This window comes from Xylocopa sonorina, chromosome 7 (genome assembly GCF_050948175.1).
Source record: "Xylocopa sonorina isolate GNS202 chromosome 7, iyXylSono1_principal, whole genome shotgun sequence".
NCBI lineage: Eukaryota > Metazoa > Arthropoda > Insecta > Hymenoptera > Apidae > Xylocopa > Xylocopa sonorina.
This window is the reverse complement of record NC_135199.1, coordinates 5,850,256-5,874,952: the sequence shown is the minus strand read 5'-3', so window position 1 is coordinate 5,874,952 and position 24,697 is coordinate 5,850,256. Positions and strand designations below refer to the sequence as shown.

General features: G+C 34.5%; 6 protein-coding genes across 12 annotated transcripts in view; 4 read left to right on the top strand and 2 right to left on the bottom strand.

Moving 5' to 3' along the window:
- Positions 1-51: 51 nt before the first annotated feature.
- Positions 52-553, bottom strand: LOC143425477 (phosphatidylinositol N-acetylglucosaminyltransferase subunit P-like). Its single transcript, XM_076898299.1, has one exon. It carries the CDS (start codon positions 551-553, stop codon positions 164-166), a length of 390 nt encoding a protein of 129 aa, XP_076754414.1. The 3' UTR covers positions 52-163.
- A 52-nt stretch (positions 554-605) lies between these two features.
- LOC143425478 (EKC/KEOPS complex subunit LAGE3-like) lies at positions 606-1,313 on the bottom strand. The gene is made up of 3 exons (XM_076898300.1): positions 1,032-1,313; positions 825-953; positions 606-732 (listed from the first exon to the last, which is right to left on the bottom strand). Exons 1-3 carry the CDS (start codon positions 1,043-1,045, stop codon positions 606-608), a joined length of 270 nt encoding a protein of 89 aa, XP_076754415.1. The 5' UTR covers positions 1,046-1,313.
- Positions 1,314-1,425: 112 nt separating this feature from the next.
- LOC143425479 (transcription elongation factor 1 homolog) lies at positions 1,426-2,126 on the top strand. The gene is made up of 2 exons (XM_076898302.1): positions 1,426-1,641; positions 1,729-2,126. Exons 1-2 carry the CDS (start codon positions 1,526-1,528, stop codon positions 1,859-1,861), a joined length of 249 nt encoding a protein of 82 aa, XP_076754417.1. The 5' UTR covers positions 1,426-1,525; the 3' UTR covers positions 1,862-2,126.
- A 1,104-nt stretch (positions 2,127-3,230) lies between these two features.
- On the top strand, positions 3,231-16,119 carry LOC143425457 (uncharacterized). 5 transcript variants are annotated; one of them, XM_076898247.1, is made up of 7 exons: positions 3,231-3,350; positions 3,928-4,474; positions 4,556-10,029; positions 10,098-10,959; positions 11,047-11,421; positions 11,502-13,106; positions 13,183-16,117. In XM_076898247.1, exons 2-7 carry the CDS (start codon positions 4,075-4,077, stop codon positions 13,434-13,436), a joined length of 8,970 nt encoding a protein of 2,989 aa, XP_076754362.1. In that variant the 5' UTR covers positions 3,231-3,350; positions 3,928-4,074; the 3' UTR covers positions 13,437-16,117. The 5 variants fall into 5 exon arrangements, with proteins under 5 accessions (XP_076754362.1, XP_076754365.1, XP_076754364.1 ...); XM_076898250.1 differs by having other exon boundaries at positions 3,240-3,350; positions 4,148-4,474; XM_076898249.1 differs by lacking the exon at positions 3,231-3,350 and adding an exon at positions 3,560-3,688 and having other exon boundaries at positions 11,050-11,421; positions 13,183-16,119.
- Positions 16,120-17,855: 1,736 nt separating this feature from the next.
- On the top strand, positions 17,856-19,400 carry Gmer (GDP-L-fucose synthase-like protein). The gene is made up of 6 exons (XM_076897493.1): positions 17,856-18,083; positions 18,160-18,274; positions 18,353-18,481; positions 18,564-18,777; positions 18,866-19,003; positions 19,076-19,400. The coding sequence occupies exons 1-6, from the start codon at positions 17,947-17,949 to the stop codon at positions 19,309-19,311; spliced, it is 969 nt and encodes a 322-aa protein (XP_076753608.1). The 5' UTR covers positions 17,856-17,946; the 3' UTR covers positions 19,312-19,400.
- A 1,384-nt stretch (positions 19,401-20,784) lies between these two features.
- The window catches only part of Inae (inactivation no afterpotential E), a 42,429-nt gene continuing 38,516 nt past the window's right edge, over positions 20,785-24,697 (top strand). For 2 of the 3 annotated variants that reach the window (XM_076897565.1, XM_076897561.1), the window contains exons 1-2: positions 20,785-21,027; positions 21,988-22,724. In XM_076897565.1, coding sequence (XP_076753680.1) covers positions 22,630-22,724 — 95 coding nt within the window. In that variant the 5' untranslated portion in view covers positions 20,785-21,027; positions 21,988-22,629. The remainder of the gene's footprint in view (positions 21,028-21,987; positions 22,725-24,697) is intronic. The other variant, XM_076897563.1, reaches the window with a different exon arrangement.

The window sequence follows — 24,697 nt, the reverse complement described above, 5'->3', positions numbered from 1 at the left end:
TGTTAGATAAATAAAAATTTAATATTATATTTGAAAAACTGTTCAAATATATTTCTGAAAATATTGAAATTTATTTGCATTACATTGTTAAAAATTTATTTATCAAATTACTATCTCATTTAATTTCTTTTAAAAGGCTATGTAAGATTTTAATATGTAACAATTATTGTTCCTTCTTTTCTGATAAATACAACTGTCTACAAACTTCTGTTATTGGAATATCAAACACAGGAGGTATACCACCTGGAACAGTTTCTTTTCTAGAATACGAATGTTTATCTGTGATAGTTGCAATATCATCTACATCTGGAGTCATAGATAAGTTTATAGCTGGATAAATAATAAATGCGAATGTAGCGAGGGCAGTTAGGGCCCAAATTGGAATGGCTACGGCCCAATATTTTGAAGGCCAATATGTTAATCCTAAGCTGTGCAAAATTTGGTCTGGTACTACAGCCCATACCAGAAACAAAAGGAAAAGCATAGTTGAACCTATGTATAAAGCATAACCGTACACTGATCTAGGTCCGTATGGAGCTGGAGTATGTTCCATTGTTATGGTACCTCAGAAATAATTATAAGGATAATTATTAATAAATATTTACTTAATAATAATTGTAACTTGATACAGGAGGACCAAATTGTTGCATAGTTTCTGTTACTAAAATTAAGTTATCAAAAAATGACGTCAATGCCACTCTAACTTTTCTTGCTTCTGTTCCAGATATTAATCTACAAAAATAATATCTATTAATGAATAAATAAGTATAGTTGTGCATAGATACAATTAAACACAAAATATTAGAATAGATATCAAAGCTTACACTTGTAATAAATTATTGTCTAGTGTCAAGTTCTTTACAACACTGCCTCTTGAAGGTTCTTTATCAACTCTCAATACTTGATAAACAATTTCTGCTTCCCTTGCTGATGGGAAAGGTATAGACAAATCTCTATACGAAAAATGAAGGTTAATTTCATGCTAGTTTCAATTCAGAATACTGAAATTATACATTTTAAAGAATACATACACACTGAGAGACATTACAATAAAGTAGCAATAATTATTATTTAATTTGTAAACATAAAAATACTTTTTACAGTGATTTATTAATTCATATGTATATTGTGGTCAAGAGTTTCAATAGATTCAAATAATGAAATATGTCTAGTTATTTACAGATGATACTTATAAGTACGGCCAATAACTTCATGTTATAAATTATCTAATACGCTTAAACAGTTTGTCTACTTTTTCGTAAAGTAAGAAATTCTAATTGTAATTTCTCATTGAATACATGTGTATGTATATTCGAATTTCATTAACACACATTTTGTATAGATGCATAAACAAGGCTAGTAATTTTTTGCAAACTCAACACATGTCGTTCTACTGTACATGTGTACGTTTGTACTTGATGGTACTATACAACATAAATAGTATCAAAGTTTGGCTATTAGCTAGTGTGTGCTAGATGTAAAGTTTTTAATAAAAATCAGTATAATTTGATACACTTCAAACGTAATGGGCCGAAGAAAAAGTAAACGAAAGCCACCAAGTAAAAAGAAAGCCATTCAGCCATTAGATACACAATTTAATTGTCCGTTTTGTAATCACGAAAAATCATGTGAGGTTAAGATGTGAGTATATATACCAAGTTTACAACGCTGATTGTTATGTTAGTTGAGAACTGTGTACTTTATCGTTTTCTTTTATTTGATTTACAGGGACAAGTCGAGACACACAGCAAGAATCACATGTAGAGTCTGCTTAGAAGATTTTCAGACTACAATTAATTTACTTTCAGAACCTCTGGATGTATACAATGATTGGATAGATGCATGTGAGAGTGCAAATTGAGGCTTATTGCCACTATATCGGATCAATGCTGCTAATCTTATTTATTGTATCTTCTACTAAATTGCCAGCATTCTATAATATTAATATGCATCAAAAGGTGTGCAATGTATGAACGATAACTTTGTGCAACGTATTTTATATATCAATGAAGAGACTTTTAATTGTATAAACTCAACATTTTGTTAGTTTAAGATACTACAATTTGACATCTATCTCGTTACATATAAATAGGAATTAAATCGTACTAATTTTAGTCATATGATATTGATGTAATCGTACTTATATATATATATCAGTATCTTTGTACTTATTAAGTATGTTATGAATATTTAAAATACTATACAATTAGTATTTATAAAAAAATACGTATATTTATAAAAACAATTATATATATATATATATATAATGTTTATACTCCTACTATGTTCTTGTTATATAAATGTTCTTGTAAAACAATGACAATATGAATAAAATTATATTTAGTGTAATCTTTTTAATATCGATAATTCTGATAAGCGGTGTTCATTGAGAGTTTTGACGTAACAATTAATTTATTAAGAGATCGCTTAATATAACAGTACTTTTTATAAGCGTAAGAGACTGAATAATGAAAAAATACAAGGCTAATCACGCCAATGCTTTTATGCAGTCGGGTACATGTTCCTTCGATTGTAATTATTGGAAATATAAAGGGTATCGTTTATTAAAAGGGATAATTAAAAGTGCGGGTCGGGAAAAAGGGAAATGAACGCGAAATAAAGTTACGATGTAGTTCCCTCGCAAACACTTGGCGGATGTGTTTCATAGCGCAGCCAAGATGGCGTTTCACTGAGTGGAAAATATGCTTGTTAGAAAAAGTGCGTGAAAAAAAATGCCGCGGAAAGCTTGAGAGCGACGCGTGCGAGCTTAAGAGAAGTTCAGGTTGTACTGTGAATCCTCGTGACCTCATCATGCATATTAGGTGAAAAGAAATCGAGTGCCGAGGTTGAAACGATGCGTGCATTAACCCGAGTGACAAGGCTCGTTCGCTGATCTTCGGACATTGCGGAGAACCGTGATCGTCGAGCGGCGAACAACGACGCTATGGCGTCCATCGGACGTGTATATGTGTGTGTCATTATTTTTAATCCGCAATTAACAGCTAATTAAGCAGCCGTGGACGAGGACCGCAGGCAGAATTGAACGCGTGTGAGATTCATGCTGACGCCGGTTGTTAAACGACGCGACTTCCTAGTGTTCAGACGTCGAGCCGGATCGGCTCGTCCAAAAACAAACATTCTCGGCTGCTTTCATTCTTCCTGTTTGACAGCTTCTAGTCTAAATTACTCGGGACATTATGAACACGTTATTTCGATATTTTTCGTTGCGTTGTCATCAAATTAAATTGTGCTTCCGCTATGACCAACTTATTTAACAGTATGGTCCAAATTATTGCTGTTAGGAGTTTGTTCGTGAACTCGAGAATGTGACTAAGCTGATTTCTCAACAAGTGTGTTTAACTGCAAGTGATTATAGCAATTCATAGTTTATAATACCGTTTTCGAATATTTTATCTCTGAGCTCTTTATGTATTTTAGTAGTATGTCAACGCATGCAGTCTTCCATGTAAACATTTCTAAATATAAGTTTATAATTATTAATTTCTGTTCTAATCTACAGATAATTTTCACTTCTATTTTTTTCTTCTGTGCGACAATGTGAATTTGTTTTGAGATATAGTTTACTTTTCTGTGAACTGTAAGTGTATCAATGCATACCTGCATTAATGAAAATATTACACATGATATAGCAATTTATTCCATAAACAGGCAATGAGTTATTACCCATGTATGTATACTATATATTTTGACGTTGAAAGTTTAATAAATTGCCAAATTCAATTTATAGTAAATGTACATGCTAAGTGCAATAATATTATTTTGGGTTGTTTGTTTTGCATTCAGAATACTGTAGTCCTTAATTCTTCATTGTTTTTATAAACTTTTCAAATTCTCGTGATATGTGAATGTGACGTTATTATCATTCTTTAAAGTTAAGTTCATAAAGAAGTCCATTTCTTATTGCAGGCATAAAAGGAAAGAAAATTATGGGTAAATAGTGATTTAAAAACAACTTAATTATTACTAGTGTTACATAGAAAAGTGATGAGACATTCCATGATTTCATGTAAAATTTTAGTAAAATATATTGTGACTTAATGGACTTTACACATCATGTCAAATAGTTTGGACAGTTTTTTAACACGTATTGGTGATGTCACTATAGAACGTGTGATTCCTCGTTCAGGTTCAAAGCCAAATGAAACAGTGATGTCGAATGAAACTTCAACAAACACAGCCATGAACAATGTAGAGCCTCAAACGGGAAATGATGAAAGTTCAGAGGAATCTAGTGGTGAAACATCTGACGGAGAACATGATAAGAAAAATGATAGATTACACTCAGAAGAAATAGAAGAAATACGTTCAGAAGGTTCAGGAGACGATATGGATTTAGATGAGACAATTGATTCACAAATTGGTGTACGAGTGGAGTCAGAAAGGCAGCATCATTCTCAACCTGAAGATGATGATGAGGAACCAGTTAATATATTGGATACTTTGCCATTGGAAGGTTTGTATAATACATTAATGTTTTCATAGTAACAACAAATTGTAATATTACACTACTAATAATTCTTGCATGTGTTAAAAGGAGCCCCAATAGAGGGTCAAGAAGTATCTGAGGCAGATTTGCTTGGAAAACCAATTTCTAAAGATACAGATGACGAAGAAAGTATAGGGCATGAAAATGACAAACATGAAGGCCATTCCATGGAAGATGAGAGTACAGAGAATAATAAGAGACATGCTGATTCAGAGCATTCTGATACAGCTAAGAAGAAACAGAAAAAAGATGATGGAAATGAAGGATCTACATCAGAATGCGAGTCAAAAGCAGAGAAGAAATTGGCAAATATGAGACGAAATATTCGAGAAGTAATGGATGAAACACAGCTTGATGAAGCTACTTTATCGGCTCAACGCCAGGAGATGGAACGTCTTCGAAGGGTACAAGAACAACAAAGAATTATTCGTGAAGTTCAACGGCAGATAGCAATAAATAGACAGAATAGTAAAACACAAACAAGAGTAATTAGCCTTTTACAAGGTAAACAAAATCAAGCAGGCACAACGATTTCACAATCGTCGTCATCTCCATCTGCAGCAGTTCGTTTACCAAATACAGTGTTTCTTAAAGTAAATTCTGGATCTGGGACTGGATCTCAGACTGTTTCTAACATGCAGACAAATCAAATTCAAAGAAGGTCAATAGAAGGATCTCGATGGCAAAAGGGTAGAGGTGTTTATCAAGGAGCACAAACATCAATTTCTCGAGTTGCAAATCGTCCTAGTGGCCCTAATATGTTACAACAAAGAATTCGCATGATGACTCCCTCAGTGAGTATATCTCCTGTCGTTCCTAAAAAGGAACCTATAGATAGATCTGAATATTACTCAGATTCTGAACTCTCAGATATGGAAGCTGAAGAAGCTTTGCGTGAGAAGCAAATGCATGCGACTAAAAAGGTGTCGGTTAGTTCAAAGTCTCAGAAAACACCTAAAGGTAAAGATGTGGTTACGATATCTAGCTCTAGTGAAAGTTCCGATGATGACTGCATAGTTCTAAGCGATCCAAGTGGAGAAGAAGAAACAGACAACGAAGATGATCCATCCAATTCTGGCATGCATACTAATGATAGATATAACATTCCAGATGAACATGGTAGAGTGTTAATAAATGTAGGTCATCCTGAATCTGAGCCTGATGTATTTTTAGCTCCGCAGGTAGCTCGTATTATAAAACCTCATCAAATTGGCGGTATTCGTTTTCTTTACGACAATATCGTTGAAAGCATTGAAAGGTTCAAAACTAGTTCTGGTTTTGGTTGTATCCTTGCTCACAGTATGGGCTTAGGGAAAACACTTCAAGTTGCTAGTTTTTGTGATATTTTTTTTCGATGCACCACCGCTAAAACAGTACTTTGTATTATGCCTATTAATACGTTGCAAAATTGGTTAGCGGAATTTAACATGTGGTTACCATACGAAGACCCGAATGCTCCGGAAAAACATGGTAAAGGTCCAGGAATTAAATCAGAAACTGGAATAGAGCTTAAACAAGAAGTTAAAGATGAGAGTGGAAACCAGAGTGATATGTCAAATATGTCAAGTATGTCAAATATTTCAAGGCCTATTAGCACAGAATCAGCGCATCGTTTTGGACAAGAAAATGCATCCCAAACTTTGAATATTATGCCAGAAAATCCATATATTCATCAAGGATATGAAACTCATAATATGATGCCTGGTTATGTACAAGATAATATGTTGAATAAAAATATGTCAGACACACAAGTACATATGAATGAGAATTATCACAGCGATATTCCACAAAATACATTGTATAACACAAATCCGAATACAATGTCTAATTTTGATTCAATGAAAACAGAAGTAAATTGCCATGGTATGCAACAAAGGCCAAATATGCCAGATGCAAAATTTGGTGTAGAAAATCAGAATTCTGGCAACATGTACTCTGGTTTAGAAAATCGGCTACAAGCCCCTATGTATCCAGGCGTGGAAACTCGAAACCCCAATACTTTATATCATGGAGTAGAAAATCATCATCCTGGGCCAATTTACTCCAATTATGATAATCCTACTAATACTTTTCCTAGTTACATAAATCGATCTGTTCAAGAATCAGATCAAGAGCCAAGAAAAGATTGCTTTAAAAATACTTTACCTCCTATGAATACAGAAGTTAAAGTAAAGAAGGAACCAGAAGAACCGGTTAGAAAGGAAGAAGGTACGTGCACAACAAAAGAAGAAATTGTGAATGAAGAGAAAAAGGATATTGAAAAAGTTAAAACACCATATAGTGTAGATTCTCCAATTGGTATTGAAGTAAGACCACGACATTTTCGCTTACATATTTTGAATGATTCCCACAAAACTATGGCAGCAAGAGCAAGAGTGATTCAAGATTGGCAAGTAGGAGGTGGTGTTTTATTAATTGGATATGAATTATATAGACAGTTATCTCTGAAAAAACCAAACAAAGCAAAGAGGAAACGTGGGCAACCTTTTAAAGATACTGTTGATGTTGAGGAAGAAGATAAAAATAAAGGATTATTAGATGAAATGCATGTAGCTTTAGTTAATCCTGGACCTGATTTAGTCATATGTGATGAAGGTCATAGAATAAAAAATTCTCATGCTAGCATTAGTATGGCTCTGAAACAAATGCGCACAAAACGTAGAATTGTATTGACTGGTTATCCACTCCAAAATAACCTGCTAGAATACTGGTGCATGGTTGACTTCGTAAGACCAAATTATTTGGGAACTAAAAGCGAGTTCTGTAATATGTTTGAAAGACCAATCCAGAATGGACAATGTATCGATTCAACACCACAGGATATACGTTTAATGAGATATCGTGCACATGTTTTACATGCTTTATTAGAAGGTTTTGTACAAAGAAGATCTCATTCTGTATTGCAAGTTTCTTTACCACGCAAAGAAGAATATATACTTTTGGTTCGGATGACAACACATCAGCGTAAATTGTATGACACCTTCATGAATCAAGTAGTTAAAACACGAGCTGTACCTAATCCATTGAAGGCTTTTGCAGTATGTTGTAAAATTTGGAATCATCCCGATATTTTATATCATTTTCTACGCAAACGTCAAGCTAATGAAGAAGATGATTTAGATTTAGAAGAAACAATTGGTGAAAAGTCTACTCCTGGAGGTAAACGTTCGAAAGCTCGGCAACCAAAAGGAGAATCCAAAAAAGGAAAGAAAACTAATACAACCATTAAAAATAAACCAGCAGCTAGTGTGCAACCTAATGCATCTTCGTCTTCTAACACTGATAATGTAGAGAATGATAATTCACATACCACTCCGAAGCAAAACAATTATTCCAATTATTCTCCTATGCCAATAAATAATTCGGGATATTCGAATAATATGCCACAAAATTCTTATCCTCATGGCTACCAGAATTATAGACCCAATGATCAAAATACGTATTATAGGAATGATACTAATCATGCAGAATATAATGAGTTTTACAATAATCAAGGATCACAAAGATATGGAAATCAGTCATTTCAAACATATGCACAAACTCCAGGATATAATACTCCACAAAATTATCCTAATCAGTCACAAAATTATATGACAAATAATGAACAATCAGCAAATAATCATTCTCAAAGGTATCCAACTGCTTCCTCAAATTCAGAATTTCATCCAGATCAGAATCAGGGAAATAACTATGAAGTATCTGGAATGTTTTCTCGTCAGACTTATCCTTATCAAGATCATGGACGTAATTATGGAACAAATTTGAACCAAGGGTCTACTAATTATCCTCAAGTTCCAAATCAGTCTTCTTTTCAATCACAAATGCCAAATCAGCCTGCAAATATGCCAATATCAGATTATTCTTCATATACATCAAATCAGACTCAAAATTATAATTCTGCAACAGGTCAAACAAATACTTTGTATTCGCGAAATGAAGGTCAACCTATACAGAATACTCCATTGGGATATGGTCAAGCAAATCAACAAAGTCAAAATTCAGGATCACAAACATCAGCCACTGGATATCTTCAAAACCAACAAGGGCAGAGTGCAACATCTGGCCAAAATCGTGGTTTTTCACCCAATCAGCAAAATCAAAATCTTCCTTTACAAAGTTCTTCTCATAACTATAACAGTACACAGTCACAAAGTATGGCACTATCTAATCAGCCACACAATTATCCCACCCAAGTAAATCCAAATTCTTCATCACAAACACCGCTTAATTTTAATCAACAATCTCCGAATCCTATGTCTCAAAATCAGCCTCATTCATATATGACAAATTCATCAAATCAAGCTTCAGTTCCACAAAATCAAATACGTGGATACCCTACAACAGCACAAAATCAAATGAATGTGTCACAAAATTCATCTTCATATCCTGCAGGCCAATCAGCTCCAAATGCTTCCACGCAAGCACATGGGTATCCCCAAGATCAGCAAGGCCCAGTTTCTAATGCACAGAATACTATGCATGGATACTCACATCTTGTATCTCCGTCAGCGTCACAAAATCAATCTTATACGTCTAATGTACAAAATCAAACAGGAGCTCCACCAAGTGCAAACCATGCCTATGGCTCTAACCATCAAGGTTCGACATCGATGCCGTTAACTCCGACTCATAGATATAGTTCTTCTCAACAAGGACAAATGTCACAACCTCAGAATCAATCTCTTCCATACTCTCAAAATCAACAAGCGCCAACTTCTTTAAATCAAACCGATCAAATGTACTCGAGGCCAGATAATCAACAACAGACACAAAATTATACTCCAACGGCTAATACATCTCACGAATTTCCAACAGATCGTCAAAGTGGAAGTTCATCTACTAATTCCACGAATAACTATTCAGTAAACCAAACCACTTCGCAAAATACTGTTTTATCGAATTATTCATCAGATGGTGGCCATCAAACTCAAGCAAATCAAATGAAGAGTTCAGAAGACCCTTATTGGCAAAGGAATTATTCTCAATCATTTCAGCCTGAGCAATGTAATGATCCATATTATCGAGACGTAAATCCCAACGTCAATCGATATCAGAACAATTATTTTCCATCGCAAAATTATCAAACACAGTCGTATGATTACAGTAGTAATCATAACTCAGATATTAATACACGTCCAGAAGACTCAAAGCCTCAGCAATCTACTACTCATATTCAAAGCTCAGGATCTTCTGATAAAAGTAAAAGTAATAAAGAAACGACATCAAGTGTTGGTGTGCAGAGTCAGCCAATTCATCAAACTAATTTATCTACGAGTTCAGGCTATAGTTCAGAATCAAATTGCCAAACTCCTATACCTAGATCGGTGCAAAATATTAATTCGTTACATAGTCCTCGGCTAAGTCAAAACGATTTAATAAAAGAAGATGAAAAAGATAAAGAAGATTTGTTGGAAAAAGATAAAGAGGATAAATCGGATGACGAAATTCTTACGAAAGACGAGGAAAAAGATTGTAAAAGTTCTCCAGGTGGAAAAGAAGATCCTGGAATCCCATATGATTGGGTAAGTATAACAGGTAAAAAATAAATAATATTTAATTACAGTTAACTGATTGACTGTTTTATTTACAGGCAACAGAATTGATGAAAGGCTATGTACCAGGATTAATTGATGCATCTGCAAAAATGACAATTTTCTTTTGTATTTTAGAAGAAGCAATTAAGCTTGGTGATCGTGTTTTAGCATTTTCTCAGTCATTATTTACATTGAATCTTATTGAAGATTTTTTAGCTAGAAACAGTTTGAAATATCCTGATGGACAAACAGATGCTTGGATTAAAAATGTAAATTATTATAGATTGGATGGTAGTACTAGCGCCTTAGAGAGAGAAAAGCTTATTAATGAATTTAATAATAATCCAAAAATTCACCTTTTTCTCGTTTCAACACGTGCTGGTTCACTTGGCATCAATCTTGTTGGCGCTAATCGTGCCATTGTGTTTGATGCTTCTTGGAATCCTTGTCATGACACACAAGCTGTTTGTAGAGTATATAGATATGGACAACAGAAACCTTGTTTCGTTTATCGTTTAGTTACTGACAATTGTTTGGAAAGAAAAATATATGACAGACAAATTAGTAAACAAGGGATGGCGGATCGTGTTGTTGATCAGTGCAATCCAGATGCTCATCTTTCATTGAAAGAAGCAACTACATTATCTTGGGATTGGGAAGAAGATAGTCAGATACAAGACTTCTCACAAACAAAGGATAGTTATACCGATGAAGTCATGCATCGTGTGTTAGAACGACATTCTTCGTTATTAACGAAGCAGCCATTCCACCATGAGAGTCTTTTAGTTGATAGAAAAGACAAGAAACTTAGCCAAGCTGAAAAGCGATTAGCTCGTCGTGGTTACGAACTTGAAAAGATGGCAGCTAATTGTTCCAGGCCTAGTTATAATTACGTTCCCGGTAATACAGCCACAAGGGGTACGATCCACTTCCAAACTTAATGGTTTTTAATACAATTATATTATTTGGTAACACAAATATATTTCTTATACTATGTTATTGTAGCAGGTGGATTACAAATTCGAGCAATTCGGGGTGGTGACAATAGCACCACCTCTAAACCAGTCGCTTCGGTTAGACCAATGCAACAACGCGGTGCCGAAGGTTTAGGTTCACGTAACGTGACAGGGAGTCGATGGATCCCAGCCGAAGTGTGGCAAAGGCAAGGAATGAGCGCACAAGAAATGACGTTACCGTTAGATGTTGTTATTCCTACCAATTCACCGGACAAAGGAAGTATTGTATTAAAAGCCGGCCAACGAGTGATGGTGTTGAAAAGTCCGAAAGGCATTTATATGCAGTTGGAATCTGGCAAAATTATTGCCATTCGGACGGCTCTTAAACTAAATCAACAAAAGCGAGAAGAAGAGCCAAAAAAAGGTAGGCATATTCAATAACTGGAGGATAATAATTTTCTCAAAATAAATAATTAAATAATTTTTTTATTGAAATACTTGTAGGCGTTTCACCAATGACGCAGAGAAATTCAAAGCCAGAACTTGGATTTCCATTGAGAAATAATTCAGCGATATCTATAATACCGAAATCTTCGTCAAGTAACCAAACCAGCGGTCGTTCAATTAATAAACCAGGAAGCGGTCCTAATTATAGGCCATTTGCTGATAAAGAAGCTTCGAAACGACCAAAATCTGTTGCTACCGCGACTGCTAAACCTTATTTGAGTCAAGTTAATTTAACCAATCAAGTTTCTCTGTCAAGGTTACCAAAAGTAAAGCAGGAACCGGTGGATCATTCGACGCTTGGAGATAATTCAAATTCTTCAGATGGTCAAGTTAGAACTGAACAAAGGGTGGAAGAAGTTAGACTGGAGGATGTGGTCGCGGAAGTAAGTTCGAACACGACTTACAGTCCTCCTAATCATAATCGCGTAACAAATTCAGACACGGACGCTTCTATACAAAAATCATCTGAAGAAAATAGTCAGGTGTACACCTCGGACTCTGTAACTGCGCAAGGTGTTCAAACGCAACACGATCACACGGAAACAGAATTGACGTCAAAAATTGATAAACAGTGTTCTCCTTCAATCGAAAAGGAAATTGCAAAAACAACTGATACATTAACAAATTATGGACATGCTTTTCCAAGCCAGCAAGAAAAAAGAGATGCGATCAATGATGAAATTATTATTGAAGATCCTGCCCCAGTACCACCTCAAATACAACCACAAGTATCATCGCAAATACCAGCACAAGTACCGCAACAAGTATCATCGCAAGTACAGACACAAGTACAATCACATGTACCACCACAGTTACCACCAACAATATCACCTCAGATAGCTCCTCAATTATCGTCACAAGGGCCACCGCAAATACCATCTCAAGCATCGTCGCAAATCGCACCACAAGTTGCGACGCAGTCAGCACCACCTGTTCCATTGCCATCATTATTAGCCCAACAGTCTACACCGTCAACTATGCAAGTACCACCGACACCAACATTACGAGGTACCGAAGTTTCTAAAAGTATCACAGAACCAACAATTGGCTCCACTGCTACATCCGTATGTACTGGAACAAATACCATGACATCTTCGAAAATAGCAGAACCAAGTATGCGTGAAACTTCTATTCAAAGTGATCCTCCTAATGTTCCACAAGGTTATCCTTATGCGCAGTATCCGCGATACTACGATTATAGTGATCCACGATCACGATCGTTGTCCACACCTTATGGTACGTACTTCCCCGGTGTTCCACCTCATACGGCAAATCCTAGATTACCAATGGATACCGCCAAGACACAAGATTTAGGAAAACCGATAGAAGAAAGGACAATGATGAATGTACCTTCTGCATATTCGCAAGTACCTAATACTACTGCCAAAACATTAGCCAATACTACAGAAACAAAGGGTGCAGAAGTAATGGTAACTACGACGGTGGCTACTACTCCTACCAGAGATGATACGCATATACCCACTGCATTCAGTCATCCTACGAGTAGTCGTTATCCTGGGCCTTATCCACCGGGACCGTACGATCCATACGCTCAGCATTATCCTCCAGCACCTGGCTCATCGGCAACTTATCCACCAAGTGGTAAGTTTCCATTTCTGTTTTCATTTAAAATTGTCTGTTTACGAAATAAATACATGTTGAAAATGAAATTGTGAAGTAGGTGCTCCTGGATATCCAGCATACGGTGGACCGAGCTATAACACGGAATATGCTCGCATGTACTCGGCGTTTCATGGTCCTCCTCCACCAGCAGATCCCTATATACACAGAGGTTATGCACCCCCTTCTTCACACCCGCCTAATTATTATCCTCCATTCCCACATCCACCACCACCTTATCCGAATTATTCATTTTTATCACCATATCCAAATCCCAACATGCCTAGCGAACCACAACCACCTGCTCAGTAGGGAACTTAAGTGGTGTTACGGTAATTAGTTTAATGATTTCATAAAACGTCGCATATTGCGAAAGTTCAAAGGCTGTCGCGATTCAGAAGCTTAATAGACTGAAGCTGTAAAACGCATTGATGTAAATATTTAGTCACAAGTATTCTATTAAGATAATAAATTTATGCTGGTACTTTTTTTTTAAAGTACCGTGTCTATGTCGAGGGAGATGAGATAATCTCAATTAACTTTGAACTGTGCAATTTGTTGAAATGTTCAGAATATTTAGCCTTGACTGTCATGCCGTTTTACGATGCGTCTATTTGATTAAATACCATGTCAGTGGATATATGTACAAATAATTTCTCGATTTGATATTCCATAGTATCATGAGAGTAGTTTCTCATTATGTAGGCATCTTATTTTTAAGAATTTACGAAGTTGTTTTAAAGTAGAATTACAGCATTTGGAAATATTTTTTACATAGAAAGCATTTATCATTTATTTTTATTATCTTTATATAATAAAAGAGAACAGATGATGCTAGGAATATTAAATGAGAAATAACTTTGTATTTGTTAAACGAGTAATATAAAGAAGAAAGGAATGCTGTATACTATCTTTTAGCTTTGTGCATAAATGCTATATTAATCGCACTTTTATATTCTGTAAAAGAAAAAAAAGAAGGGAAACCATTCTGGCGAAGCGCAATACTCAGAAAAATACAAAAAATAAGGGAAAAGCAAAAACGTATACATAAAAATTTTATACATCAGCATTCCATCTTCGATTTTATATATACTGAGAATAGAAATATACGTCGCTTTAAAATCGATTAATTTTGTGTCTATGTTAATTTAAGAAGAGTGATGGATATTGACCTATTATTTATAAAATGATATTATTTAAAGATCTATTTTTCTCTACAGTTACTAATTTTTTTTTAACGATAACATATTTATGTAAGCTTAAAATTGAACACTTTTCATACTTGAATTATATTACTATTAGTACTTTCTACATGATAAAGGCATTTTTTATTATATATATTATCATATTATTCATCACTCTGTCATAGAAATGAATTGCAGATCGCGCATCGTTACTTCGGTCTTTTTTTTACATAACACTTCAATATTTAATCTTTAAAATAATAAAATTAGGCTTCATTTACATCATACGCTCTGAATCTATGTATCACCTCTGACTTTTTACACACATTATACATACAGTATTCACTTGGAACATTTAGCAGCCAGTATACAGTTTACAGCATCCTTAGCAACTTGTATATGACTATGTATTACCATTAAACGTTACAATTTCTGAAATAGATAATCTCATAGTAGGATGTAGGATTGTTGTTAACTAGGATGTCTTACAGTTCATGACTGTCTTGGAATATGAATAAAAGAGGGATAGGGGGAGAACCATGATTCTCAAAAGCGACTTTTCAAACTCGGAACTGTGATATTTTGTCATATTCTCGTGAGACAATTTTTGCTTATATTTTTTTATTTGGAATCAAAGTTTAACTTTGATCCTTGCATAAAATTGATAGATGCGAAGAGTGACAATTGCGGATGTTGGCGGTTACTGGATTGGAATTGTGCATTTATGTTAACGCGAGTTAATCGGATGTATAAGCACGAGATTTTTAATCAATTTTCCAAGTGAGATATAGAGCCGCATGCGTGTTTATCATGGTGCTCCCTTTGAATACTATAGGTGAATTATTATAGAAAATAAGCACTCATGCTGGATACTATTAGTATGTGTTTCTCATTGAATCTGGCACGTGTTTGTTAAACGGAAGAAACACTGACATCTTACAAGTTGGTACGTGTTATGATTACACGTTTTCTAGATTTTAAGTGTACAGGTTTTACATGACGCGAATATTAACGTAAGATGTATATTTGCAAACAAGTGACAGAATCTATTGCAAATACATACAAGATTATATTTACGAAAGATGAAACAATTATTTTGTCTCTGTTATAGCTTTTTTGCCATTTTACATACTTGTAAATACCCATTATTTACATTTCATACTTTATTTATTACTATACATTATCCATTATTATCGCTTTTCGATGTCAGAGTATTGCTCTTATGTAAAATAAATTGTTTACACTGATCAAGATTGTTTTTGATTGTAGTATTGTTATGCAGAGAAATTGAAACATATATATATATATACACACACACACATATATATATATATATATATATAATTGTTTGTATGACGTTTACCCTTGCGTCTGACCAACTGTTTGACTTGAAATTAACATATGATGCATGTAGATGCGTAGAATTAACAACTTAATACTTGTATGTCAAAATGATAAGGTTGTAATTAAGAAATGAATCTACCTATAAAAAAAATTTGATTATCCTTGCGGTAGCACAACAAAACATTCTTGATTACACACTTCTCTCTATGCACATTATGTGATTCAATGTGTCACACATAAGCTAGGTTTATTGAAAAGTTATAATTAATACGTAGAAGAAAATCTCATATTTTTTTTTATAAATCATTTTTCTCTGATTGTAATTTTTCTATAAACCATGCTACAGTGTACAAAAAAAAGAAAAAATAAAATCGTTCGAAATTAAGAAAAATAATTTTTTTGTAAGAAGTAAGTCACTTTGATAACACACATTACATTTTAATTTAATAAAACAAAATAAACTTATATTTGCGTATGCGCGTCGTACTGTGTATTTTTATTTTTTCATTCTATGCAATGTTTGTTTTTGGAGTATATTCTTTATAAAAATATAAAAATACCATTATAGACAAAAATGATTTTTATTTATAATATTAACGTTTTGTGTTATAAGAAGCGAAGAAAGTATTAATATTCACGAGTGTACATTACAAGTTTCTTTCATATTTTTATTAAAAGTATTCAAAATAGAATGATATCGCCCTCACTTTCAGAACTTTTTTCTTTATTTAAAGTTTTTGTATCTTCTCCTCTCTTAAAAAAATCTGTAATTTGTAGACAGTTTTGCAGCTCCCTTTTGAATTTTCGACTTCTACAGTGGAAGGGTCTGTATTCAAGAAAAATGACTCGAGATTTTCAGCTAAGCTTAGGCCTTCTTGTAATTTTTTAAATGTTAAATTATTAACTGCACAAGCTTTAGGACAGCAAGCCTCGCCGCGGCTGTAGAACTAAGTATTGACTGATTTTCGGAAAAATTTTAGGAAATTATTTTCTTTAATTTCTATGCTAAAAGATGCACCAGGGAACGCTCTTTAAAATGCCGTTGGAATTTTTGATCTAGCTGCACGGGAAGGTACTTTTTCATTAGGTTTTATATTTCAAAAACATGCAAAGGGGTATATAAACAACATACAATTTACTATCGCATTATTCTTCATCTTTTCCCGATCGGGAGTTTGTTCAAAAAAATATTACTTCCCTTTTAAATTATTCAACTATGCAAAAATATATGTATATATAAATAAAATAGATTATAAAGTTTGAATATATTGTGAACTGTATCCAAAAGTTATAAATTATTTATGAACACTTTAAGACAACTATATGAACAATGAAACGCATAATAAAAAGAGAAGTAAGGAAAAAAATTCAAAGATAAATTCATATTTATAATGATAATGTTCAATAAATAATTAATCAAGTGTGCAATGGTTAAATAACGTTTATAATAAAACAAAAGTGTTGTAGAATATTAATTAAGATTGCTACGTAGTCGATAAGCAAGCTAATGATTGTACCTCGAAAATAAAAGCATGTCTCGAATAGTTTTATCGGCAGCAGCGGACGACATGTTTTACCTCCAGTCGATGTTGGCACATGTATACGATATTACACTCTACACATTATTTTACTATTTATACAATGTTAATTGCTAATATTTCAGTATATTATATACTGAAATACTCGAATTCATGTTGTAGAAAGGAATTTATTGCAATAAATCTCTTTGTTTCGAGGTGAAAGACCAGTGTCGGAAGGAAGGAATATTTCAACTTATATTCGCCATTGCATATTCCTGTTTATTGGTAATCTATAGGTTTCAAATTTTGTTTCGCGTCAGTGTATCTATTGTAGATTCAAAATAAATAAACTGCTTAGTTTTGTCATTTTTAGTATTCGTTTATAATTGCTATTGAAACAGCTTCCCCATCAGTAAATGTCAGCCAATGCTACTGCCATGCTTGTCACTATGCTGAAGCTGATTGTGTTATTGTCATAATGGTGCCTGTTTATCATATCGCGGTAGTCTAATAGTGTTGTAACACAAGTGTCGGCCCAATGCTAGGACTATGCCGTTATGAGAACTGAATACGGACACTATTTTAGCACGATTTTACCACGGAATTCGTTTAATTCATTGCCACTGGCGTGCCGATCGCTGTGTTGTCTGAGTACTGTGACAAAAAAGTGTTTTGTCTGTAACAAATCAATTAACTTATTTTTATGAGGTGTGAGTATAAAACATAAAAAGTCGGGTGTACAAAACTTAAATTTTTGTATACATTTTATGAAACATGTCTGAAGGTAAAAAAGTTATTCTTGTAACTGGTGGAACAGGATTAGTTGGTACAGCTATTCAAAATGTTGTTGAGAAAAGCAAACTTGAAAATGAAGAATGGATATTTGTAGGTTCTAAAGATGCGGATTTATGGTGACTTGATTATTAATGTGACACGTTAATAAATTAATTATTCACTGAGATCGATGCTAAAATATTATATTTTCAGCGACAAGCAAAGTACCGAGAAATTGTTTAAAAAACATAAACCAACATATGTGGTTCACTTAGCTGCTATGGTTGGTGGCTTATTTCATAATATGTCTCATAATTTGGACTTTTTGGTAATTTGAGTTGAGCTTTCATGTAATTATTGCCTAATTATTATTAAGTTTGTTAAAATATGTGTTACAAATTTTTAGCGAAAGAATATTCACATGAATGATAATGTTTTACAAACAGCACACGAGACTGGTGTTATCAAAGTTATATCATGTTTATCAACCTGTATATTTCCAGATAAAACAACATATCCTATCGATGAATCAATGGTAACGACATCTTTGATACAAATAATATTTAATATTTAGTTTGATTTGCATATTTCTTTTTTTCTTTGGTATTTTTTCGCAGATACATAATGGGCCACCTCATCCATCAAATTATGGCTACAGTTATGCCAAACGACTTATAGATATCCAAAACAAAGGCTATCATGAACAGTATGGAAGAATTTATACCAGTATTGTTCCATGCAATGTGTTTGGTCCAAATGACAATTTTGATCCTAGTGCTAGTCATGTTATACCTGGTTTAATGAGGAGACTTTATGATTTAATAAAAGATGGTAGAAAACAAAATCTTAATTGTCATTCGTCACATACTTAATTATTTTGAAGAATATTGTTAGTATGGATTGATATATTTTTTCGTAGGAAACACAGAAGATAAGGTATTCACTATATTAGGTTCTGGAAAGCCCTTAAGACAATTCATTTACAGCTTAGATTTAGCTAAGTTAATAATATGGGTATTAAGGGAGTATAACTCTGTGGAACCAATTATATTATCAGGTACTGAAAGAACATGTAACTAAATATTTGCAACACAATTTCGTTCTTATTACTAAATTATCTTTGCTGTAGTTGACGAGTCTCAAGAAGTTACAATTTCTCAAGTAGCTGAGGCAATTGTCCAGGCTTTTGATTTCAAAGGTCGTATAACGTATGATTTATCTGCAGCCGATGGACAATACAAGAAAACGGCAAGCAATGCGAAACTTCGTAAATATTTACCAGATTTTCAGTTTACACCATTTAGTCAAGCCATTAAAGAGACTGTTGACTGGTACATAACCAATTACTATCAAGCGAGAAATTAATAAATGTCAAATAATTCATAATTTTCAATATTCCATTTACAGTTTGGCTGTGTAATATAAAATAATATAATTATAGATATAGATTTGAATTTCTTTCAACAACGTTTTCTAATTTTAGAAGAAAACAATGATCGAATTAGAAATTGTACTTATAATTATATATATATTTGAATAATTATATTATATTGTTCAAAAATTCAAAATGTATGGTTACTCACTTTAATATTCAGACACTACAGTACTTCTAAAAATGTTTATTGATATCATTAGATTTTCGTAAATTATAATATTAGCTCAATATTGGACTGCATTATGTAAAGTTATTTATTATTATTTACTGTAGCCAAGAGAAATATGTAAAAAAAATTAATATTTTGAAATTATGAAACAATTTGTTAAAAATATTAACGACGTGAACATTTGAAGACATTCTTGTTACATAATTGTTTGTGTTGCACTTTCCGGTCTTCTAACTTAAACTTAATTGGAGATCAAGATTACACAACAAAATATTATGTAAACTTGCGTTTAATTTTTAGTGTCTGAATATTTTTAGAATGTAACATACAAATCAATAAATTAAAAAATTGAAGTGTGTAACTGTATGTTTTCTAATTCTTCATTAATTTTACTGATATTCCAGTCAAGTATAAATTAAGAATTAAAAACAGGTATCAAAGTGCTGTTACTATAAAAATACAATATATTTTTGGAATAAATATTCTTCAGGTCATAACTAGACATTTTTATTATATTATACATACAGGTATACCTCATGATATCCTCGGATTAAAAATATTTATTTTCATAATTAAATTAATATATATACTTTGATTTTTGTATACTTTTAATATGATTTTGCGGATTTACAAAAATCATAGACTAAGATTAAAACTTAATATGAAATTACTATCAAACGTTTCCACTAGGAATTGCGAGCAAAAAGTAAATCTATATCTATACATTATACAGTGTTAATTGTCCAGAATGGCGACAATTTTAAGCCAGCTCACATGACGAGATGCTCGCCGTCGGTGCCCGACGACTGTTGCGGAAACGAGGCGGAGTGTGCGGTCGACGCGACGCAGCGTCTGCTGCACAGGAGGCGTCGCGACGCACGCGCATCTGTCAACATAAATTGAACGCTCTTGGGACTGTGGAAGGTGCACGGATTGCTTAAATTCGGAGCTCAGTCGCGCTCGAGGTGGCTCACCTCGACGGTCGCGGAATTGTTTGTTTTTGTTACCACGCATTCGCGTCCACGATGTGATGTTTTTACGGCACGTGGTGCACCTCCAACTGAGAGTTTCGCGAATAAAATGCCTCTGTTCAGGGTGTTCTATTACTTGGACGATTTCCAATGGGACGAAACGATGATGGGGGTGCAGAAACACGCGTTGCGGCATCGCAGACGGTAACGCCGGCCGATCGGCTTTGCCGGGGGGGACGGAATGTCTGCTTCGAGTGTTTCACCCTTAATAAACGATGTCAAATGAGCGATTTACATAATTTTCATCATTAGATCTTAATATTTCTAGTGACCATTCAAGGAGACATGTAACAAAGAAGATCGCATGGTTCTGTGAAGAGTCATAGTCTGATTGTAGTGAAAAGACTCACGATGTGCTTGGATTCAAATACGCATGATACATATGAATAGTTTTGTTAGCATTTGCTATAACTTGATGACTGAAAACTGTTTTCATCGGCATCGCGGTAAGTTGAATTTTGAAGGAGAAAGGTATTTGATATGTTGATTACAGTAAGAGACAAATTTTTGTATGCTACGCGAGAAGTAACTATGTCGTGGGTGTTAAGGGTTCTGGAATTCACAGGATAAGTATTTATCAATTAGAGATTACGAATAATTAAAACATATGAGGTCGCGCACAAGTTGTAGATATAAACTCACTTGGATTTCAAAGGAAGTAGCATTCAATAAGAGAGCTTTTCATTTGTAAGCGATTAAGTACGATTACAGTTTTTTTCTTTTATTTTTGGAGTAACAGTGATTGATATAAGTACAAAGTTGCATTACTATTTTTAGAATTCCATTCTGGATGAACAATAAGGTCTTTCTTTAGGATCCTGCCGTTTCTTTAGTAGATTTCGTTTATGCCAGCTAAACGAGTTTCTGCAAATGCGGTAAAAAGATTTCGCTTCTCGTAGTCTTAGATCAAATTCTCGAACTTCTTCAGTAGCAGATCGGAAGGATGATTTCAGTAGCATATGCAGTTGTTTAAAATTTTCATCGATTCTTGGATAAGTCTCAAGAGATTAAACTATTTTTCAAAACATAAATCTCTTTTGCTCAAGAGATGGATCTACACATATTTCGGATAGAAATAATTTGAACTTTAATCTTCACATTACTACAAAATTCGATTTTCAAAATGATGCATGAATCTGCATGGAAAATCTGTTTTAATTTAAGGGACAATTCAATGTGTAGGAGTTTCTATTATCTCATTTCTTTACCTAATCCCACAGAACTATGTTCTCTTTTCGTTTCCTATTGTTGCGTGACGTTCATTCTTCTTCAGCGGGAAGTAAAATCAGACTATGATTCACAATGGTTTCGCTGAAACAATGTCCTTTAAAACGGATCAGGCATTCGTTGGGTTCGCCTTTGATAATATAATAGTAATATAAGAAAGAAAGAAATTCAATTAATAGAATTGTTAACTCGAGAACACCAGCGTGATTTGTTGTTCTCGAAAAATACTCTAAGGAAGTACAGACATTTTTTGGAAGACCTTCCGTTGCATGAAAAACACCACCGTGATCGTACAAGTGTGTGCACGGAATGAAGGCAGACAACGCAGGACTTACCATATCAATTGTCGCACTTATCTTTCTTCGCGAATCGTGTCATTATCATATGCTATTTTCGAAGGCAGCTACAACAGCGATCGTGTGATAATTCGCGAGTGAGTGGTCAATGGTTGAACCCACTGTCGTCGCATAGCGATGACGGCAATTCCTGACGAACATCCGTTTGTCTAACAAAAGGGAAAAGGTCGCGCGTGTGGTTCTTCTCAATAAACTGTCTGCTTGCGAGCAGAATGGATAGGACTCGCGTAACGTCGGGGCGGAATTACGGAAATGCTGGCGATAGAACGCGACGACGATCTCGAGGAGGCTACAGTCGTTCGTCTGGATTTGTACAAAGGCCCCGGTGTAAGGTTCAAGTTCGCGTCACTCGGTGATTCGGGGACGGGAACGAACGATTTTGATCACCGCCGATCGTCCGAGTCGAGCATGTGTGACCGATTGAATGGAAGATAGAAACGACGGGACGATCATCGTGAAGAAGAGATGCCTGGTATCGTGGTATTCCGACGCCGATGGAGCGTCGGCAGCGACGACCTCGTCGTGCCCGGTGCTTTCCTGTTCATCCTGCATCTGATATGGTGAGTGAACATATCGATATTAATAAGGGACCTCAATACTTAATAATAGTTTCAAGAATTTTCAACGCTGATAGGCCATCCTATCGGCGCGAAAGGTATCCTTGTATTTATAGGGTCTCCTTAAAATAGGATATGTCCGGGAATGATTCCGCGTGACCTACATTTTAGTTGTCGATATGTGACCGGTACGCTGCACATACGAATTTCGATTAGTTCGATGGAGTAATTTTCAGAACACGCCGATTTCCGCCATTTAATTGCTATCGCAATTCAATAATTGATCCCCATATAACCACTTAGATCCCTATGTCACTTGCGAACATGCGTGCAGAATTGAACGATTAATTATTTACCGTGTAATTAAACGCGATCGGAGTCTTAGAGCACGGAAGATAGAGGAGCCGACAGGAATTTCAATTACGCCCCCGAGTGTCTTCTTCTCGTTCAAGTCCAAGTTCGAGGTTTTACTCCGATTTATGATGTCTTCAGTGTTAAACGTGAAAATTATGGGACAATAGAAAACTGGGGAAACTGGCTCGTCGTTTCATCACTTTCGTATATATGTTTTACAATTACTCGTTGTGGTACTCTTTTAGTCTAATTTAATTAGTAGCTAAACGTCCCGACAAAGTTGCAGTATGTTTAATTACTGCCCACTGTTAGAGACTTTCTTCACGAGTTATGTTGAAACTGTATATATACATGTATAGAGCATGATTCACTCTAGTTTGCAAATTAATTAAGTTCAAGAGGCCGGGTGCGTTGATGAAATTTACACATTATTCGTGTTAAAAGTTTTAAAAACGCGGAGCATTACAAAACCGTAATGAACAAGTTTAAAATAGAATATCGGTGCGGATTATTTTGTTTATTTATTATCTCACTAATCTTATGGTTGAAAAAGACAAATTGGTAGATTAAACTTTATCGTAAATTATTGTCCGAAGGTTAATCGTATTTTTGAATATTCAGATCTTAAATCCTAGTCTTAACAATTATGAGTACTTCTGTGCCAACGCTTTCAATCGCGTTCGTTCTCCTTATCCTCATTTTTCCAACACTCTTTGGTAGGCGAGTTAAGAACTCTGTTCTTAATGTTTCCTCGAAAAACAATTTGCAAGCATGCAAGCAACTGGGTCGATACGTACGCTTATTTTAACGATCCTTCGATTCTCCTCAGCTGTAGTCAATAATTACCGATACCAATTATTAGAAATAGCATCACTTATGGTATTTTCAGAAGATTGCTCGCGAGCACAAAGAAATTTAGTACGTTTTTGACGGAATACTGTAATTTATCCTGTGTTTAAAGGAAATTATTAGGCATCGATATCCCTGGGCTTATTATTAGCGATGATCAAAGGGTAGTTTTCGCGTCATGGCACTACGGTTCGTGTTCGTACGTCTTAGTTTCAGAAAATCGTTAACGAACGCAGCAAATGACCCGGCATAGAAAGAAAATGAACGATAGCAAGGAAATTGGTGATCAGTGGGGAGATTGCCATTTTCATTATTTCTGTAAACTCTTAATTTTCGATACGTCGCCGTTTGAAGCATAGATATGCTTTTCCACCATGTTTTCTTTCATTAAGAGATACAATACATACGATAAAATTTCAATTAAAGCAACGTCTACCAGTTGTTGACGTTTGCATGGTCTTTTGAACGAATGTGCAATCAATTTTCTCCCTTACCTCGCGCATTGTCTCACAAACTTGCTTTGCACGACGTCGAAATTTTATCTCGACTAGTTAAAACCACGCTTGACATCTCTGAACATCGCTCTTCGTAAAACGCGATGCATCGATTTATTCTGTTCATTCTGTTATATATTATATTGTAACAGCCATTATTCACGTGTTCGATGAAGACTGTTACAACTTTTACGATGCTTCGATAAACAGAATGTTCGAAATTCTATCTAAGATGTAATCACAGATAGGGCAGGTCTTCTTTAAAGTACAGTTGTATTT

What these genes read in the sequence shown, in the direction of transcription:
- LOC143425477 (XM_076898299.1), bottom strand. Translation starts at nt 553, where the DNA reads ATGGAACATACTCCAGCTCCATACGGACCTAGATCAGTGTACGGTTAT.
- LOC143425478 (XM_076898300.1), bottom strand. An exon ending in GACAATAATTTATTACAAGT is followed by an intron (nt 733 to 824) that starts GTAAGCTTTGAT and finishes TTATTTTTGTAG; the next exon opens with ATTAATATCTGGAACAGAAG.
- LOC143425479 (XM_076898302.1), top strand. Translation starts at nt 1,526, where the DNA reads ATGGGCCGAAGAAAAAGTAAACGAAAGCCACCAAGTAAAAAGAAAGCC. An exon ending in AAATCATGTGAGGTTAAGAT is followed by an intron (nt 1,642 to 1,728) that starts GTGAGTATATAT and finishes TTTGATTTACAG; the next exon opens with GGACAAGTCGAGACACACAG.
- LOC143425457 (XM_076898247.1), top strand. Translation starts at nt 4,075, where the DNA reads ATGTCAAATAGTTTGGACAGTTTTTTAACACGTATTGGTGATGTCACT. An exon ending in GGATACTTTGCCATTGGAAG is followed by an intron (nt 4,475 to 4,555) that starts GTTTGTATAATA and finishes ATGTGTTAAAAG; the next exon opens with GAGCCCCAATAGAGGGTCAA. An exon ending in CTGGAATCCCATATGATTGG is followed by an intron (nt 10,030 to 10,097) that starts GTAAGTATAACA and finishes TTTTATTTACAG; the next exon opens with GCAACAGAATTGATGAAAGG.
- Gmer (XM_076897493.1), top strand. Translation starts at nt 17,947, where the DNA reads ATGTCTGAAGGTAAAAAAGTTATTCTTGTAACTGGTGGAACAGGATTA. An exon ending in TTATGATTTAATAAAAGATG is followed by an intron (nt 18,778 to 18,865) that starts GTAGAAAACAAA and finishes ATTTTTTCGTAG; the next exon opens with GAAACACAGAAGATAAGGTA. An exon ending in GGAACCAATTATATTATCAG is followed by an intron (nt 19,004 to 19,075) that starts GTACTGAAAGAA and finishes TCTTTGCTGTAG; the next exon opens with TTGACGAGTCTCAAGAAGTT.